This window comes from Cavia porcellus, unplaced genomic scaffold (assembly GCF_034190915.1).
Source record: "Cavia porcellus strain 051 isolate PalLab524CR breed Dunkin Hartley unplaced genomic scaffold, mCavPor4.1 scaffold_2, whole genome shotgun sequence".
NCBI classification, from domain to species: domain Eukaryota; kingdom Metazoa; phylum Chordata; class Mammalia; order Rodentia; family Caviidae; genus Cavia; species Cavia porcellus.
This window is the reverse complement of record NW_026947485.1, coordinates 39,870,628-39,890,939: the sequence shown is the minus strand read 5'-3', so window position 1 is coordinate 39,890,939 and position 20,312 is coordinate 39,870,628. Positions and strand designations below refer to the sequence as shown.

Here is a 20,312-nt window from a genome sequence, read left to right as displayed (position 1 = left end):
CCTCTCCAATCCCACTCCAGATGGAAGAGGATAGAATGGTGCTGGGCAACCATGTATGCATGGCCAAAGTACTGACCCTTCCTCCTCGCAGGATGACTGTCCACTCTCCCATTGGCACTAGAGCCACTGAAGTTGAAAGAGGCCTCAGAGAGCTAGTCTGGAACTCCTGGGCCAGGCCGGCTGAGAGTCCTCATTCTCAGTCTTCTGAGGAAGGGGAGAAGGTGGAGCCATTGTTGGGAGCTGCCCAATGCTCCTCCCGCATCTGTCCCCACATGTACCAGAGATGGCCTGTTATTCCTCACCAGTGAAAGGTGACATGACTCTCCTGCTCTATCCACCTCCTCCACCCAGGGCCCCCGGCCCTGCCCACTTCCTCTGCTCTTCCTGGCTTGCCAATACCTGTGCCCACTCCAAGATTTGTTTGCGTTGCTTGAGGGCTGTAGAGACCTGGGGCAGTGGCTGGCTGCCAGGTGATATACCAGGTGATATCTCTCTTCAAGAGACTATACCTTTGCACTGAGGCTAGTGCACAAAACTAGGACTGAGGTGCCATGGCAGTGTGACTTTTTATTGATCTTCAGTAGCCTGGTGGTGGGTACCTTGTACTGCATGGCCCTGGGTGAGTGAGCCATTCAAACCAGGCTGCATGCCAGGTAGGAATGAATTCTGCTGACGGGGTTTGCCGCACATGTGGTTCTGCTGCTCCTGCATAGCCACCTCATATGGCCTTCCTGCAAAGGGCATCTGTCCTTCTGCCCCACCTGGGTTGTGCCCACTGTGGCTGAATTTGCAGCCTAGAGTGAGCATGTTGTCTGGGTTATCCCCAGATGCTGCTCATCTGGGCAACAGGAAAGCAAACAGACTAACTTACTTAGCCCTATAATCTTCTATGGGTTCTCTAATCCTTACATAACGAGGCCAGGAGGTAGGTACTGGGACATCTGAGTATTTTTTCTGTAACATACGTTTTGGAAAGAGTCTCAGAAATCAGGTACTTGGGTGTATGGATTTCTTCTACACCAGTGATTCTCAGACAGTGGTATATATGAGAAATGGGGGCTGGGTACCCAGCCAGAGGCTCAGCCTCAAGCCCCCTCATTCCTTTAGGCTGGGCCTCTGGGGTCTCTGGTTCTCTACTGAGGACCAGTGTTCGAGAACTTCCTCCAGAAAGGCCAAATGAATACTAGTATCCCTCAAGTGACGGGGTAACACATCCCACTTCTCTGCTCTATTGACAGGCTGCGTCTAGTTCAAAGGAAAACCTGTCCTTTGATCCACTCGCCACCTAGACTGAGAGTGCCCTAACATTTATCTAAAAATCCAAGACTTTTCCCATCTAATTGCTGGTCACACCGCTTCCGATAATGGTTTGTGTAAACCAGCGTGCAAGACAGCCATGAAACATGGCCTCAGTTAGTCCATCTTCCTCATCCTTTCCATCTCCGAGGCCATGGATCCTCTTCCCCCGCCAGCTGGATCACCTCTGACCTTAGGTATACACAGAGGACACAGACTCCAGAGAACAAGATCTCCAGGGGCTCCTCGTGATCTGTTCTTTTTGTGACAACTCCTAGAACAGACGTGAGGCCAACTCTGAACCTCTTCATCTTGTCATTTAACCCTTTTCATCCCTGAAAATGCCACACAGCTGGGTGATCCTGCAGCAAAAGCCTAGTCCAGACACACTGTCCACAGATAGCAGGACTCCTGGCCAAAAGGCTGTCAGTGGGGGCCTGAGAGCACGGCATGTCAACAGGGTCTGTAGAGCCCCTCTCTGGGGACACAGGGACATTTCCAGATCTTCATTACTATATTCAGGGATCCTCTTCATCCTCGGTTTGTCTGCCACCAGGCCAGTCCCAGACCGTCTTCCTTGCTGTTTGAGTGTTGTCTGTTCCTTGCCTTGATGGGACACCTCTGCCCAGTCACACTAGAGGCAATGTGAATGTCCCAAGATCTCTCAATTTTAGGGAGTATGCAGCAGCCTGTGGGGCAGTCTATCTGTGAAGCAGAGGGTAGAGGTGGAGCGCAAGGCCTGAGCCACATATCAGCAGTGAGAGCTCACCTACCCTGCCTGGTTCCTACAGGTGCGTATCAGCTGACACATATCAGCTGTGTCGGCATTATAAGGGTGCAGTGGTGCTTTCTGGCAGTCACCTGAGACCCCCACTGCTATAACCACAGTGACCTCTCTGTGTCACTGCATGGCTACAGAACTTGCTAGCCAGTTGGCACTGCCCTGGGAGACCTCCTGCCACATACCTACTTGCATCCATAATGTCCTCAGGTACAATGCCCTCCTCACCATCCTAGCTCTGACAGACAGGGCTCCAGTTCACCACCAGGAGTGCCACCAGCCACCAGCAGATAATGAACAGAGACAAGGAGGGTAGAGGCACTGAGACCTGCTTGATTTATTCAGATTATTTAATATACAATGTCGCAACTGTGATCCCAAAGTGTGCAAAGTTAAAGCCTTCAACTGCAGCTGAGAGGAGAGGGCAGGACTGGTACACCTGGGGACCATGGCGAGTCAGGAATGCCGGGCAAGCGGCCATCATCGGGGCAGCAGCTTCCCCAGGTCCGGGGGTGGAGGAGTGGCCTGAAGAACAGGGCCCAGGGTCGCCTCAGGCCAGGGGAAGGGGGCAGAGACCTCCCCCATGGCCTACGTCAGGAGCCCAGAGAGCCACATGGCTGAGAGGGCAGCAGCCCAGGAAGGGGCCAGAGGCAAGGCCAGGAGAGCACCATTTCCTAAGGGAGGGTGGCAGGGAGGGAAGTGCCCTACAGGAGAAGCCAGGAGGGACCACCTGCCCCAGGGGTGGGAGCCAGGCAGAGCAGGCTGCAGCAAGAGAGACCTGAGGCAGGCACAAGGCCTGTGTGCCCAGGCTGGCTGGGCTCAGGGGCTGAAGAAGGGAGAACCTGGGGGGCTCCCGGGGCAGCCCTAACTCTGAGGGGTGCCCAGGGAGAGGCTGCAGTCCCCTCAGGACTTCGCCTCCTCTCTCCTTGGAAAAGAGTCAAGGAACCCGTAGTGCAAATCCATGGACCACTCAGTTATGGAGGGAGGCTGTGCCCAAAGGGGCGTCCTGGGGTGTGCCCCCTCCACCACTGCGGCCTCCGACACCATCCTCAGTACAGCCGCTTCTCGAAACTGTGGAGACAAGAGGCAACCAAGAGTAGGTATGTAGACCCTCTTCCCATCCTAAAATCCCCTCACCCGGGGACCCCCAGATTTAGGGGTAGGAGAAAGCAGGTAGCCCTGGGCCTCTGGCCTCCACAGCCAGGGCTCCCTGCAGAACCAGGCCAGGTCCTTCCAGCCACCTACATGGACTGTCCTTGGTGCTGGGGTGGAGAGATGTGTCAGGAAAGCACGGCCATCCTCACATAGGAGGCTCTGACCAGATACCAAACCTCTGCTGCCTGTCTCCACCCCACTGCCACACACTTGGTGGCCCAGGCCCCTTGTGGCCACTCACCATCCCAAAGCAGGGATTTGTGTTTTGGCTGGATGAGGGGCCAGAGGTGGCCTTTTCCACCATGGTGCTAGGGACAGGGGCCAGGAGGGCCTGACCCCAGGGTCCATGTCCCGTGATTGTAATTCAGCGCCGCCCCACCCCAATGTCCATCCTCCCAGCCCAGGCCCCACCCAGATGGCCCCTGCTCTACTCTAGGCTTGGCCCCAGCAGCGCAGTTACTTACACGGCACAAAGGTATAGCTATGGGAAGGTGGGGCAGAAAGAGACACAGGTTAGATGCCCGTCTATGCCTGGGGAGATGGGTCCTTTCGGCCAGGGCGGGCCACATGCCTGCAACTACTGCTGCCAACTGGTTCTGCCCCCGCCCACAGCTGCCCCAGCACCAGCCCTGATACCTGTCTCTCTGCCTTTCTGCCCACTAGAAGCCTTGTGCCTGCATCTTGTGCCTATGTGGGGCTGCCACCAGCAAGAGCCCAGCGTCACCAGCCACCTGCCACCTGCCACCAGCCACCAAGCTTTCTGAGCAAGCAAGGGCTGGGGAGCGCTGGTGGGACTGGGGTGCCCTGCTCAGAGAGATGCCCAAGGGCAGTGACCTGGCTGCCTGAGGGCTACAGGACAAAGTTTGGGGCCCTGTAGCATAAGGGTAACAGGCTCATCCTGCAGCAGTATCCAACTCTGGTGTGCAGGGTCCATGTCCCTGAAACAGCAGCTCAGCCTCTGAACCCTGGCCCCATCTGCCAATCCCAGTGCCAGCCAGCCAGTCAGGGAGAGAAAGCCCCCCCCACTTACGAGTGCAGGCTGTGCACACCGCCCTCGATCTGGGCTGACATGGTCCGCTTCTCAAACTTGAGCTCTCCTGAGTACATCATGGACCTGGCAGGTGGGCAGGTGAGGTCAGGGCACTCAGGAGGAGAAGAGACACAGAAAGGAAGCAGGAAGGAGGGGAGCCTCCCAAGGGCCCCCCACCCCTGCCCCCTCCAGTCTCAGAGCTCACCGCAGGACTGACAGGCTCCGGGCCCCGATGTCCTGGCAGCCGTGCTGGATCCCGGCTATGAGGTAGGGCACAAACTTCTGAATGGAGCCTTTGTCCTGGATGGAGCCTGAGACACCCTGTGCAATCTTCACCTTGTCTCCTTCACTGTGGTGAGAGGTAGGGGGGCAGGGGCTGAGCCTGGCAGGCTTTGGCTCAGAGGACTCCATGTCACCTCTCAGGGCATGGGCAGGGAAGATGCCACCCACAAGGGTCCCCGTAGCAGGCACTGGTGGGGCTACAGCAGAGACCAGCACAGCCTCTGAGTTAGGTGGTCCAGGTCTTGGTGCTTGTCTGCTACTTATGCTTGTGCGTCAGTTTCCAGAACTCTATTACAGGGTTGAGTATCATCTGGAGAAGGAGGGCTATGTGTGGGCCCAAGGGCCACAGACTAGGCTGCTGTACGCTGGCTGGGTCCAGGGCACACACCTGAAGTATCGTTTCTGGCTGCTGCTGCTCTTCTCCATGGCATCGAGCGAGCCCATGCCTCGGTACTTCTTGAGCCTCACCCCATCGGAGAAGAAGTACTCACCAGGGGCCTCTGTGGTGGCAGCCAGCAGGGAGCCCATCATCACTGCGGAGGTCAAAGAGTCAGTGCCTCCCGCCCACTGCCATCCTGCTGCCCCCAGCTCCCAACCCTACCTGCCCACTCCACCTGAAGGTCTCCCTCACCTGTGGAGGCTCCGAGGGCCAGGGCTTTGACCACGTGCCCCACAGTCTGGATGCCACCATCAGCTATGACCGGCACACCGAAGCGCCGGGCATACTCTGCCACCTTGTACACAGCAGTGCCCTGGGGCCGGCCGCAGGCCATCACTGGGAGGGTGGAATGCACAGAACAGAAATGAGTGAGCAGCAGCACAAGGCCAGCTCGGGAGGAGGTCAGCCTTTCTCCCTGGCCCACCCGCACTCTGGGAGAGTGCTTCTGAGTCATAAGTCAGGTACCAGCAAGACTTGGCTGAGTGTCCATTCAGGGACCCGGCCACCCACCCCTAACAGCACCACAGGGGATTTGGTGGTGGCGGACTGGTGTTGGCTCCCCCAGAGGACAGCATCCCCTAACTGGTGGTCCCCAGCATCACCTGCTCTGGATACACTCCCCTGTGAAGTTCTCATCTGCAAAGGCTGTAACTAGGGTTAGGCACTTATGGCCTCCTTTGGGGAGGGCGCTGCATTCGTTTTTCATGAGTCCAAGGTCCTTTAGGTTTGAAGTGGACACCCCAAGGAAACAGTAACTTGCTACAGACAGGTGCAAGGCTGGCTAAGCTAGAGGTGGGGCCACCAGTTTTGTCCCTGCTCACACCCGAGGCTTAGCACAGTGCCTAGCACACAGCAGGTGCTCAGTTAACATATATTAGATCAGAGAGGGCCACATCCCACCATCGCGGTCCACTAAGGCGATGGCAGAAACTTAGGAGGCAGAGGCCTTGAAGCCTAAAAGGGGGAGATGTCCTGCGCAAGGATGGCCCAATGAATCACTCAGCATTTTCCAGAAATGTCCTTCACAACAGGAACCAGATCATTACCACTGCCTGCCAGATCTGACTCCCACCCTCCGAGTCAGACACCAGCCTTCAGGAGGACACTCTGACCCACACCGGAACACATACCAGGGTCTCCCCTCACCCCTCCATGTTACAGGAGTCCACACTGTCTGTGACTCGGTGCAACTCCCCCTGCTACTGTTTTCACCAGCGGTAATGTGAGTTCATAAGATCCCTGTCTATTCAGAGGAAAATAATCATATCATCCTCGGGTCCCAGACTGGCCTTTCTTGACTAGAATCCGCAGACCAAGCAGGCTGCTGTATCCCCCAAACTCAGTGCCTTCATCCACTCACCCGATTCCCACCAAGTCCATGGGCAAGACACAGCAGAGCTTATGTCTGGGTCACCCTGAGCCCACATTCCAGAAGGACCTGGCAGGGCCAGCACTTGCTGTGCATGCTACAAGAGCAAGACCTTAGGGCCTGTAGCAGGCCAGGGGCTGTCCTAATCAGCAGTCACTCTTCCTCCTGGATACCCACCTTCTTGGGTGATGCAGATGGAGCCACAGCCCATGCCCACACGGAGCCCGTCCACACCAGCATCAACTAGGTTCTTGGCCTGAGCTGCTGTCACTACTGGATATTGGGGAAGACAAACAGAGGGACAATATGAGGATGGGATGTCCCTGCCCTGCCCAGTAGCTTCCTGCAACCCCCACCTAGCACACGTGTGTACACACACACACACACACACACACACACACACCTCTGCCACAAATGCCTACAGCAACCAAAGCCCCTTCTTCCCCTACCACTCGCACAGCAGCAACACCATCCTCATGGTGTTGAGGGACAGAGAGGGGTGACATAGCCAGGGGCAGCAGAGCAGGATGCCGGGAGCCTGCACTCACCATTCCCCCCAATCACCTGGAGGTGGGGGTACTTCTGCTTGATGTAGTGCACCATAGCAATCTGATACACTGAGTTCCCCTGGGAGGAGTCCTGTAGATTGGGGCACACAAAGTTTAGGCTGAGGAGTCAAGTGGCTGGATCCCTGAATCACATGAAAACTGCCATACAGGAATACTTTTCTCTTTTTCCCTAGGAAGTCCCAACAATTCTCAGCTGAGGACCAAAACAGACCTGCTTCCCCCAAGGCTAAATACTCAGGTATCGCCTCAGAGCAGACAAGCCCCTTAAGAAAGAAAAGAGCCTGAGATTTGATACAGTTGGGGTCCCTCCCCTTGCCTTCCCTTTTCTTTTGCAGTCAGGGACTGAGCCCAGAGCCTACCACATTTTGGGTGAATGCTCTGCTACTAGGCTACATCCTCAGCCCCTCTTTTCAATTTGAGGTAGTCTTACAAAGCTACCAAAGGTGACCTCAAACTTGCAGTCCTCCTGCCTCAGCCTCCCAAGCACTGAGATTACAGGCATATGCCACCACACCTGGCTATAGTTTGAATGCTTAGTACCCCTCAAAGGAGCTGTGTGTTGAAGGCTTAAACTAGACCACAGTACCACTATGGAGACAGTAAAACTTAGAATCGAGACCCCCCAAAAATGAGGTGAGACCCAGTAGAGGAAGTTAGGTTCCTGGAGCATTCCTAGAAGAGGCTTTTGAGATCCAGCCTCTCTTATAACTTTCGGTTTACCAGCACATCATGCGGTAAGCCTCCTCTACCCTACTTTCCACCATGATGCACAGTGCAGCCAAAGGCTCAAATCAACAGCCTCAGTGGATACTGACCAAAACCCCTGAGACTGCTGTGAAGTGCTGTATCCCTTACTGTGGTTTGCTTTGATTGGCTACTTTCTCTTTTTATTTTGCTTGTTTTTATTTTTTTTAATTAAAAAAATTTTTTTTAAACCCTGAGTCTGAGGCAGAACAAGCCTTTCTTACTTTTAAGTTGGGTGCATCACATATTTTATCACAGTACTGGAAAGCTGATTAACACAGGTTCCTACCAACACACTAACCAAGTGAAATTAATCCGTTTGTGTCCCAGTTTCTTCATCCAACACCTGGGAAAGGCACTTTTACCTAAAGGTAGTGTTGTAGAGATTAAATGAACAAATACACATACAGGTCTTAGGTTGGTGCCTGCTGAGCAGGGAGCTCCTAGCAAATAAGCATTGTCACTTTTAGAGTCAATTTATACATGGGGCTGGAGATACCAGCTGCATAAGCGCCTTCCTGGCAAGTATAGGTCCTGAGTTTGATTCCAGGTACCAAAAAAAAAAAAAATTATACATAGGGAAAGTTCTCAGCATGTTCCAGATTCTACAATGCCAGGACCCTCAGGATTCGGACACCCAGGGAACACACAGAAGCCCAGAAAGAGCAACAAAGGAGGCACACAACTAAATTAAAGGTGAGTGTGAGCTCTGGGGAACACTACCCTCCTCACCAGCACAATGACGTCAGCACCCGCCTGAGTGAGCAGGTCCAGGCGGTATTTGTCATCCTCTCTGGTGCCCACAGCTGCCCCACACAGCAGCTGTTTATGGGAGTCCTTGGAGGCCAGAGGGTAGTCTCGGTTCTTCTTTAGGTCGGTGCGGGCAATGATAGCCACCAGCTCGTCACGATCATTGACAATAGGCAGCTTCCCTGACAGATGTAAGATGGAGAGGCAGGCTTGGGGTAAGGGTGATGTGTGTTGAGAAGAGGGATAAAAAAAACAGCCGGGGCCAGAAACTCCACTGCAATACCCAAACCAGCCACTAGGTGACAGCACCAACCTACAAAATATTCCTAAAAACCTGGACCCTGTCCCAAGGAGCAAGAGGCAAACTCTGGCGACCAAGCAGGTTCTTAGGAATCTTCCTGTTCTGTGCCCTGGCCAGCCCTGTCTGGGCAATGACAGCCTTTCACTTCCTGGGCCACATGCCCAGATAGTCAAAAACTCCTAGTCACAGCCCAGATATGAGGCTGTCCCACATAGGGGATGAGAGCCTGTCCCCACACACACCCCAAAGAGCTTTCACTATGGTCCAGGGAAGCAACAGCCCATAGGGATTTGGTGAGTATGATGCTGTAAGCAGCTCCAATATTCAAATCTAACTGAAGCTTTCAGGGCCCTTAACCGCTTATCAGTTTACCCTAAGCATCACTTGGGCAATGGCAGAACACTTGTTCACATACTGAATCTCAGGGAATGTGTCATTTCAACTAGTCAATTCTCGTATTGAATATATTTCATAAAATTGTCTTTTTTATATTTTTATATTTCCTATCTTATAAAATTAATGAAAAAAAAGGCCAAGCATGGTGGTGCACACCTATAATCCCAGCATGCAGGAGGCAGAGGCAGGAGGATCACTGCAAGTTCAAAGCCAGCCTGAGCTACATAGTGAATTCAAGGTCAGCCTGGGCTACATTGTGAAACCCTGTCTCAAAAAAACAAAAAAAAAAAATGTTATGGAGTTTTTGGCTATCCTATATTTAAATAATTGGACTGGTAATTAATAAGCCAAAGTGCTACTCTATGCAAAATAGGAGGAAGGATATGGAAAGCAGAATTTCTCAAGCTTTTAAGACCACAGAACCTTTTGGTGCTTGAGAGGGAACACAGGACCCTTGGTAACTAAGGTACTTCCCCAGCCTTTTAAAAAAACAATTGTTCTTGTTTTGAGACACAGTCTCGGCCTCCCACAAAAGTTTGTAGTGGTGGATTTTTTGCTTTTTAGAGCCACGGTCTCTCTACACAGAGTGGACTGGCCTCAGCCATGAGTGTTGGGAATATAGTACACACTACTACACCCACTACAGAACACTGTTCCAACCTTCCTCAAGGCTCAGTGAGGGACAACTTGAGGGGTCAGGAAGGACCAGACGGACCACGGTACAAAGAGTTAAATGTTCTGCCTGCTTCCTAGTACCTTTCTTGCTGCGTTGTAAGATCTCATTTGCCTCTTTCAACGTCACGCCTGCTGGAGCCACCACCAGCTCCATCCGGGGCGTCATCACCTGTGGGGCCAGGAACATTTGCCTGCAGGTTGGCAGGTGAGAGAGAAAGAGCCAGGCCTCCCTCTGGTCCCCGGTCACAAGCACTGACCTGGAGCTCCAGGGTGTAGGGCCCTCCCTGTACCCCGGCCCACCCGCCCTACCCCACAGGCACCTCGCTGAGGAGCGTGGTGTGGTCCTTCTCAGCAAGGAAGTCGATGTCTCGGGAGGTGACGATGCCCACCAGCTTGCTGCCCATGGTGCCAGTCTCAGTGATGGGGATGCCGGAGAAGCCATGCCGGATCTTGGCCTCCAGAACGTCGCCCACAGTGTGTGAGGGGCTCAGCACCACGGGGTCTGTGATGAAGCCCTGCTCAAACTTCTGCAGGCAGCAGGGGGAAGAAAAGGCTGTAAGAATGCCAGGGTTCTGGCTCCGCACACGGAAGCCAGGGCTCTCGGTGGGGTGAGGGGCCGGCGGGAAAATAAGGGCCAGGCTTGTGCCTTCTTTGTGAGGACAAGCAGCCAGGATCCCACAGCAACCAGCCCACAGTGCAGCAGTCTGCACAGCACCAGGGCAGGGGGAGACGTGGCAAGGCAGGGCCTGCTAGGTGGTATCTTTCTACAGACAAGCTTGGTACTTGCCTTGACTTTCCGCACTTCATTGGCCTGGAACTCTGGGGTGCAGTTGTGGTGAATGAAACCAATTCCTCCCATCAGCTGGGGCAGAAGGGAAGTGTGGTGAGAGCCAGGGCCCACCCTCCTCAGCCCTATCCCTCCACACAGCCCACGTGTTCAGTCCGCTCTGCCCTGGGGTCCCTGTTCAGGCACAGGACTCACAGCCATTGCGATGGCCATGTCAGCCTCTGTCACAGTGTCCATGGGAGAGGAGATCAGTGGTGTCTTCAGCGTGATCTTCCGGGTCAGGGCCGATGTCAGGTCCTGAGGACAGAGGCACAGTCTATTGAACAGTTTTATCAGCAACTAGACCAACATCTACCAGCACCTCGCTGTATCCCTGTACAAGGGACGATGAGACCCTCAATCGCCAGGCATTACTCTTTTCAGTTACTTTTCCTAGCAGCTAATCCAGATTCTGGCACAAGCCAGGGAGTTCAATAAACTTTATTAAACTTAACGGCTGGCCCAAGAAGGCTTTCTGGTTACTGGCATAAGGAAAATATACAGAAGAGCTCAAATTTCCCCCTAAAACATCTGTCTGGTTCAGCTCTGGCTACACACAGACTTGGAACAGGGCAGTGAGCAACACAGCTCTCGTGGAGCTGATGTTCCACTTAGATAGAAAGACGACAAACATGAGACACACAGACAAGCCAATTTCAGCCAGGAAGAAAAACAGCAAGGCCAAGTGATCACCAGGAATATGTGCTGGGATTCTAGGTGACAGAGGCTGAGGCAGGGGCAGGTACAGAGAGGGGTCCATTAGAAATCCAGGAAAGAGGGTGGCTAAGGCGCTGGCACTCCAGAGAGAAGTCAGGATTGCAAAAACAGGTGAGTGTTCCTACTCTAAAGATCCCAAGTGCAAAATGCTCTGAAGTCCTAAGCTTTCTGAGCACCAATGTGATGCCACAAGTGGAAAATGCTATGCCTGACCTCCTGAAAAGACAGTCAAGGCATGCACCCTAAAAATACTGTACAAAATTACCTTCAGGCTATATAAAGTTTATATGAAATATAAATGAATTTTGACTTGGGTCCCAACTGGAAGGTATCTTATTTTGTATGCAAATATTCCAAAATCTGAAAATAACATGAAATCCTAAACACTTTTGGTCCTGACCATTTCGATAAAGCACACTCAACCTGTATACAATTGTGAATCATCTATGGGTGGTATGAATGATTTCTGTCTGTGAAAGGTTAAATCAGACCCCTCTGAGATTTGGGTTGACAGTTGCCAATTCTAGTCCCTAAGCCCCCCAGACAAGATTTTGGTATATCACTGTTGAAATTCAAGGCCCATAAAGTCAATTACAGACCCTAGGTCAGAACCCTAACTCCACAGCCTAGAAAAAGCCGCCCTCTTCTATCCCATCATACCAGAGAAGAACCTGACAGAGCTCAAAGGATAGCAAGATGCTCAGTAACCAGGGAGATTCCTTTGAACCCTTCTCTTCCTGGGGGTTAGTCCAGGCTCTGATACAAAGCCAAGGAGGGTGCTTTAGTAAACTCTACTAAACTGAATAGCTTTACCAAGAATACTTCCTGGTTGCTATCATAAGGGAAATACACAGAATACCCAAAATTTCCTCTTTAAAAAAAATCTGTCTGAGCTGAATGTGATGGTACACACCATAATCCCAGTACTCGGAAAACTGAGGCAGGAACATCACTGTGAGTTTGAAACCAACCTGGACTATATAGTAAGCTCAAGGCCAGCAAGAACCTGTGTCTTAAAAAAGAAACAAAATATGCCTGAGTCAGCTCTGGGTGCACACAGGGTAAATGTGAGTTTCTCTACACAACAATGACCTAAGTATGCTCAGTATTTTGGCCTTCCACCAGAATCAGACCAGAGTAAACAGTAATAACAACACCAAATAAGAAATCATTTTAGCCAGGTGTGGAAGGTTTGGTAGCACAAGCCTGTAATCCCTGCACACCGGGAGGCTGAGGCAGGATTGTTGTGAGCTCAAGGCCAGCCTTGAACTGCATTGTGAGATCCTGTCTCAAAAGAAAAAAAACTGTCCTTTAGCTAGGCCGTGGTGGCACACACCTGTAATCCCAGCACTCACAAACTGGGGCAGAAGGATCACTGAGAGTTTAAAGTCAGCCTGAACTACACAGCAAGACCTTGTCTCAAAAAACCAAAAACAAAAAGAAATGATTTTTTAATGTGTACAAATGTATCACAGAATCATTAAACTTTTCTTAAACTAATTAATACCATCCTCATAGCCCTGATTGATTTTCATGAGACTATAACATATACAATTAGTATAAGGGCTGGGATACAGCTCAGCGGCACGGTGCCTGCCTGACAAATGCAAGGTCCTGAGTTCAACTCCCAGAAATAACAAAACAAAACAAAAGCAATTAGTATATAACAAGTATACTAACTGCTCATTCGTTTGGTTTATTTGCTGAGCCCCTTGTGGAAAGCAAGGTACCACAAGGGCTTGCAAGCTTCCTTCCTTGCATTTGTCTAAAATCCTACCCTTCTCACCTCCTTGCCAGTTATGTCCATTGTGGGATCAGCGCTGTCCGTGCTCAGCATTTCAAACAACACCCAGTCTTTACCCCAAGCCACACCCAAGCCTTCCCAGCCAGGGCCTTTTCTGAACCCCCTCCAGGCTCCATCAGCGACAGTGCCAGGCCCCCACTCAGGACCCCCCAGCACCTCCACACTGCCCAGCTGCCTCTGCCTGAGAGGCATAACCCTCTGCCTTCTGTCAATCCCTCTGGCAAAAATAAAGTCTGTACCCACCACATTCCCAAGAAAGGTCTCTCCCACACCCTGCCCTTGAGTGAGAGCCTGCTTCACCCACCACACGCCCAGTGCCACACGCCAAACCCCTCCCATGTCAAAGGAAAGAGTACTCACCACCTCATCGGCTATGAAGTCTATGAATCCCGGGAGGATCAGGAAGTCGCTGTGAAGACAGAGTGTGAGTGCTCCTGGTGGGCAGAGGTGCCACAAAGGGCCAGACTCTGCCATGCCAGAGACGGCCATGGGGTCAGGGAGGCTGGACAAACTCTCCTCATTTCCCTCATGCCATGCCAGCGGTGGCCATAGGGTCAGGGAGGCTGGACAAACCCTCAATGGTGTCTTGCTGACTCTAGTCCCCAGAACTGTAGGCAAAGATGGCAGGAGGTTGGCGTATTCTGTTCCACTAATGTGTTTAACTCAAAACTTCCACTGCCTTCAAGGCTCAGGGTTTGTCAAGGGAGAGAGAAGTTCCCACATGGCCACACACAACGGATAAATGCCTGTCCTTGAACACTTCTCAGTCTTGATAAGGTCAGACAGTAAGTGAGACCAGAAAACATGGTACCTCACATATTTTGTCGTGCAACAAGGCATGACAGTGACCCAGCACAGGGCAAGCTGGCCGCCCCAGCTGGGAGGCTGCTGAGTCACACAGGTTCAAAGCAGCATGGAAGGACCCCAGGGGCCTGAGCGCAGGGCAAGTTCTGACAGCTCGGCAACTGTCAAGGGGTAACCAACAGACATGGCTCAGGCAGGAATGGGGAGCAAGGAAGCCTCACACTGGGAGTGGCCAAAGCACCGCAGCTGCCCACACTAGAGTGGCTCATGGTTACAATGAAGCCCAAAAAAGGTGTCTAGGGCTGCATGGCTGGGCCTGGGTGCAGTGCCACAGCACAAGAACCCTCATGGGCTCAACTTGCAAAATAACAGCAGTGACAGACACACCCCAAAAGTAAAGTGCTACACCAGGAAAACTCTGAACCAGGCTACGCAAAACAGCAGGCACCTCCAGTGAGCAAGAAAAAGTCAGTGTGATGACATGGGGTAGTTAATTTGCCCCAGTGCCTAGGAGCTCCTGTAGAAGATAAAAATGGAAAATACATCACAGCTCTACACCATCCTCCATCACCAAAGAATTTCAGCTGCCCCCACCCCTTGGCAGCCCTTCTGTACGCCAGGGAGGCCTGTGCAGCTCACTTAAGAGACCCAAGAAGAAATGCTGGGTCTGTGCTTCTTGTCATTCTATGGGTATTTTATACATCCCTCACCTAAGGCAAATAAGGGAGGACCCTCCGGGCATTGACATGGTATCCTGGTGTGTAGGAAAAGTGCCTGCCAAGCAGGAATGCTTATGAGCCAGGGAGGAAGACAGTAGGAGAGGCCAGTGGTGCTGTTAGCTGGCCAGCATCCCCACTTTGCCCCGTCTTGGGTTCAAGTGCTCCTTCCTGGCAGGGGTATAGTTCTGCAGCCAGAAGGACAGCCAGGGCCAGGCCTGCACCAGGCAGGACAACTGGCCCAGGGCCCACAAAAAAGGCAATCTGAGCCAGAGGCAGATGGGCTGGTCTCCATCCTGGTCTCAAATCCCACACTAAGTGGGCTTATGGGAGATGATCACAGAATACTCGCTCTGGGGGAACCAAAGGGCACCAGTGCCAACCTGTGGGCAGGAGTAGAAGGCACTAGTAGAAGGCAACCAGACTGGATGGTGGGGAAAAGGGGTCATCCATATGGCCTCTTCTGGGGAAAACGCTCAGCAGCTGTCTGAGCTGGGCCCCAGCCACCACTCTGCTCTATCTGGGAGGAAAGGCTGAAGGTCCGATAGTCTCCCCAGAACTCCCACACCCGGCTTCCCCTTCAGCCCTCTGGTCCCTCCAAGATGCCAAGATGCCCTAGAGAGAAGGAAGGAGGCAGGTCATATAGAGATCCGGCCAGAGACGCGCACAGGCACCGCGGCCCCGCGATGTCACTGTGCCACGTCCGTCTGCTCTCGCAGGCCTGCTTCCTTCCCTTGCCCAGCCCCCATCACCCCGAGTCACTCTTACTGGACCCGGGTCCGGGCGTCGGCAGCGGCGCACGTGCAGGCCCAGGCCGGGCCGCGCCGCGGCGCAGGGATGCGCGCACCCAGGTGGGGCCGCGGCGAGCGCTTACTTGTAGGTGAGGCCGTCGGCGTTGGCGAAGAGCTGCTGAGCGGTGAGGCCGTCCTCGGGCACGTAGCCGGTGCCGCCGCTGATCAGGTAGTCCGCCATGCTGCCGGGGGACACGGCGACCCGACATAAACACCCGCGCGGGCCGCCCCGCGGCTCCTGCAGCTTCTGCTTCTGCTGACGCGCGCCGCGGCCACGCTGCCGCCGCGAGCCGGGCGGGCCAGGGGCGGAGGCTGCGGCAGCGGCAGCGACCGCGGGCGGGGACCCGGCGCCGCCCTCTCCTCCGCCCCGCCCCGGGAGCCGCTGCCTCCGCCCTGCGCGCACAAAAGCTCTGCCGGGCCGCGCAGCTAGCGCCGCGGCGGCGCCCGCAAGGCCAGGCCGCCTGTATCCGCACGGCGACCCTCCTGGCAGCTGCCACGGAGGGCGTTGTGGGACCAAGAGAGGCGGGGACAGAGCCAGGCTGGGGCACGCCCCCTTCCCCTAGTCTCCACGCATTCTCAGGACGCCAGGACACTGGGCCCTGCCTTCCAGGGTCTCCGCGGCCAACCCCAGGAATACCTCTAACGTGATTCTGCTGTCCCCTGATGCCGGTCCTCGGGCCCCTACAAACTGCTCAGGGCTCCCAGCTCCATAACACACAGGAGATGGAAGTTAGAGGCTGGCCCCATCCAGGACCATTCCCAAGACTGAGGCATTTTTAACAATGACACTCCTTACCCTTTGGGTGGCCTTAGAGCCCTCTGCGATCCGCAAAGCACTTTTCATAAATAACCACATTTACTCCACAATTCATTAATTGCTAATTATTACTGCCATCCCCATAGGACTTTCAGTTTCAAAAGTGGGAAGGATACAGCTTCTGATCGCTGGTCCAAGGATTCAGTCTGGCTGTTCTACCCTCATCAGCTCAGAAGCTAGTGTAGAAACTAGGAACCTGGCCCCTGAAAGTTTGTTTTTATTTGGAAGTGAAGATGAAGAAGGCTCACTAGCCTGGCCCAGACAAGTAAGTACGAAGATAAATCAGAGGTTAGAAAACTTCTGAAAATTGCCTACAGCCTACATCTGGTAGCCTTGGGTGAGCAAAACCCATATTTCTACCTGAGGGCAATAAGGTGAAGTGGCAAGCAGACTGACGCCTGGGGGACAGTGTGGTGATAGCGCCTTCCCTGTCCTACGACCAGAACTGCTAATGCTACTGCCGGGCCAGACTCCTGGTCTCCTCCCTTTCCCCTCCACTCACTTCTGATGATGAGATGAGAGAATGAGGTGGGCAGGGACGCAGTCCTTTCCCTGGCACGAGGGCTCACTGTGGCACAAGCAAGCTCCCTCCCCAGCCCTGTGAGGCTGGGTTTGTTTACCTCTCAGCAGTGTGGTGGCAGCCGGGCCCAAGGGAGCCTGGGCTTCCAAGCCACGAGGCTCCTGGGATGCCCAGCCTCCCAACGATGCCCCTGGCACCTTGCCAGGAAAACAGACTGTTCCATCCGTGCACAGAAGGAAGGGGAGGCTTCTCACAAGGCCCACAGCATTAGAGGAGATTCACAGATATCCTCTTGTCTCTCACTGGGAGGGGAAGGGATAGGGACATCACAGATCCCCAAGTTTCCTTCCTTGCCAGTGGGGCCCAAAGAAAGGCTCCTAATGGGGGCCTCTCAGAGCCAGGCAGCATCAGAAAGGAAGGTGGGTACTGCCAGGGTTACCAGCTCTGTGGGAAGCAACTGTCATTCTTTAGCACTCACCCTTGGAGCCTGAGTCATACTGGGAGGGTAACCTGGAGAGGACCAGCACAAGGACCTCTCATCGGCCACCTAGGGCCAGAGCAGTGACACCAGGGCAAGAAAGAACAGGGCTACCATGCCACCTGCGGGCTCAGAGCACTGCAGCACCAGAGGTTTCTCTGAGTCCCTATATCCCTCAGTATGTGTCAAGAATGACTAGGGTACTCATCAGGGTTCCTCCAGGGCTGGGCCCTGGGAAAGCAGCAGAGTTCTGCCATCTCAGGTGACCTTAATGTGACATCTACCCCAGTTTAAAATGCTGGACACAAGAGAGGAGGTCAACTTATGGAGAGTCACCTTCTCAGTGATTACAGACTTCACTGTCCCATGCCCCCTCCAGCTTTGACCTGTGTTAGGCTCCTCATTATTCTAAGCTGCCGGGCTCAGCCCTGGGTTAGGCTGTCCATTTCCAGAGACTTAATCCACCCCATCCCCTCCTCCTTCTTCCTGATCTTCCCCAGCTGCTTCCTCCATGGGGAGGAGACACCGAGGCAACTACTCAGCTTCCTCAGCCCAAGGAAAGACTGCTGGTCCCCTGAGACTCCCCACCTTGCAGCTTCAAGGGGAAGGGGCTAGGTCTAGCCCCTTCCTCAGCAGAACAGGGCAATAGGAGCCAGTAGGATACTGAGATTCAAGCAGGGTAGATGGATGTCTCTGTCTTGTCTGGGGCTGTTTGAAAGGACAAGATTTCAAAAACACTTTTAGAAGAGAAAAGGTAATAACAGTGATCACAGCTCACCCAAGTTGGAGTCAGAGAACAGTTACACCAGACTCAAACCTAGAAGTTCTCATGGAGCCTGGGCCTTGCCACACAGGTCTGGGTTGGTGAAGGCAGACTGTTGTCTACTAAAACGTTTTGAATCTCACTCATTATACCACCTGGCTGGGGCTCAGGTTTTATACCACTCTTTTGAGCCCAGGGTGAGGAGGGCATGGCTCCTTGCTACAGCACTACAGTCTGACTGAAGGCATGCTCCTGAGTGCCCAGGCCTGAACTCCGAAATGATGTTTTCTGAAATACCTGCTCTATGCAAGGCACTGCCTCCACAGAGTGCCCAAGTGCCCCAGTCTGCTCCCTCCCTTCCCATGGCTCCTCCCTGTCACCCTGGTCCCTGAACACCAGCAGCTAGATTTCTAGCATAGGAGAAAGGACAGAAGGACAGGCGTTGCCTATGCCTGAGTCAGTTCTAGAGAGGCAGCCTGTATGTGAAGGAGGGGGCGGGCTTCCTAGCCCTTAAGCCCTTAAAAGTTCTTACATAAGCAGTCAGGCCCTGGGCAGAGCTACAGGGCTAATTCCCCCAGACCACCCTCCCTTCACCCAAACCAACCCAGCTGCCAGGTCACCAGCAGATGAAAAAAGCAGAAAAAAGTCCAAATCCTCTGGACTGGAAGGGCAATGGGATTGCATTTCAAACTGTGATACAATCCAGAGATTAGCCCACTGTGTCTTTTTCAGCCAGTTCCCTGGAGCTGGGCTCACTTCCCCTACTCTTCCTTCAAGGACACTCCCCCCTTCCATAACCCAGCATGGGACCCTGAGTCTGCGGAGGCGAGCAACAGCCTCTACCTCACAGGACCTCACTGCACCGTGAAGAGAGGCAGCATCTTCTCCTGACTCTAGGAAGGCGCGCCTCTGGATACCCGCATCTCACTGTAACACCTTGAAGACAGTTCTAGGTGGAAACAGCTTAGTAGGAGGAAGCAAAGTTGGATAAAGACCCTAGAAAGCACTGTTTGAAACCCAGTAGTTGGAGCCGCCTGGACCAGGTGTCACGGGGTGTGTAGTGAAGGTCCGATGCAGCACTAAGATTTCAGGGAGCGTTTTAATGACCTGCTTCCTCTCCCCTGCGCCCTCGAGCAACGCGCAGTGCTGAACCCTTTCTTTGCACAGTGCGCGCCTGCATCCCCCAGCCAGAGCAGGGTGCGTGGCTGCGGAACCAAGTCTTGGGAAGTGAGGTGTGGAGGCGGTGCAGGGGAAGGGTGCGTGGACCTGCCTCGCCCCTGCCCCGCAGCACCCCGGGTTCCTAAGCAGCTGCGCCCTCCTAGGCCTCCCGCCCCGGATGCGCCCCGCGCGCTCTGCCCTGGGCGTCACCTCTCGGGCTCGTAGCCGGCCTGCAGCAGGCGGGCGCAGTACCGCTGTGCCGCCGTCTCGTGTCCCGGGTGTTGCCGGGCTCCGGGCTCCGGAACAGCAGCGACTCCGCCTCCCTGCAAAGGCAGCGGGAGCGGCCCCGACTCCGGGGACGGAGCGAGAGGCCCCTCCATGCAGAGGCCGCAGGTCAGGCCAGCCGGAGGCTCCCTGGCCCCGGCTGGGCACCGCGCGCACCAGTCAGGTCCCTGCGGGGGGCGGGGCCCTGTGCCGGGGGCGGGGTTCGGGCGGCGCGGTAGGGGTATCCGGGAGGCAACTGGGCTCCGCCCTTGGCACCGAGCTCGGTGCAGCCCCGCTGCGCACATACTCGGACTCAGCCCCTTTCTCATCTCTAGACCAGCGTGGGTAGATCGGGTGGGTGTCCTCCAAGGGTGGAACTGGAGAGGACCCGCGCCCTTTCTCTGCGACCCGGACTTCCCAGTTTCTCCTGACCCATACTGAAGAGAACCAGTAGAGGAAGGAAGCACAGAGGCAGGAGCTGTCCTGGCAGCCTGTGCGGGGCTTTCTGATCTACAGACACTGGCGTGGTCCCTGCAGCGCCTCGCACCGGCCGGCGCAGATATCCCGCCTCCCGCGAGAGTAGTAGGGACTGTGTCCCTCGGTCTTCACCCACGCAACACACTGCACTTTAGACGCCAGGAAAAGAGATTTCCCACGTCCCTCACCCGCCACTACTGAGGAAGGAACAGATCGTTGTCTTGTAGTGCTCAAAATACCCTAACAGGAAGTGAGGCTGAGCCTGCAGGTGTTCACAAGAGTTTATCTCCTGACTAGGAAAGCATCTTTTATCCCAGCTACCGTTGTCAGTAATGAGTTAGCACCTTGCAGGGACGGCAAAGCAAAGCTCCTGCCCTCAGACAATTTATA

General features: G+C 54.2%; 1 protein-coding gene across 3 annotated transcripts; it reads right to left on the bottom strand.

Moving 5' to 3' along the window:
• Window positions 1-2,390: 2,390 nt before the first annotated feature.
• Window positions 2,391-19,638, bottom strand: Impdh1 (inosine monophosphate dehydrogenase 1). 3 transcript variants are annotated; one of them, XM_063241159.1, is made up of 16 exons: window positions 19,392-19,638; window positions 15,529-15,627; window positions 13,495-13,543; window positions 10,770-10,871; window positions 10,575-10,649; window positions 10,108-10,314; window positions 9,869-9,956; window positions 8,398-8,597; window positions 6,901-6,991; window positions 6,530-6,625; window positions 5,176-5,319; window positions 4,933-5,077; window positions 4,468-4,611; window positions 4,263-4,346; window positions 3,697-3,713; window positions 2,391-3,148 (listed from the first exon to the last, which is right to left on the bottom strand). In XM_063241159.1, exons 1-16 carry the CDS (start codon window positions 19,559-19,561, stop codon window positions 3,048-3,050), a joined length of 1,812 nt encoding a protein of 603 aa, XP_063097229.1. In that variant the 5' UTR covers window positions 19,562-19,638; the 3' UTR covers window positions 2,391-3,047. The 3 variants fall into 3 exon arrangements, with proteins under 3 accessions (XP_063097229.1, XP_063097234.1, XP_003475099.3); XM_063241164.1 differs by lacking the exon at window positions 19,392-19,638 and adding an exon at window positions 16,765-16,783; XM_003475051.5 differs by lacking the exon at window positions 3,697-3,713 and having other exon boundaries at window positions 19,392-19,635.
• Between the last annotated feature and the right edge of the window lie 674 nt (window positions 19,639-20,312).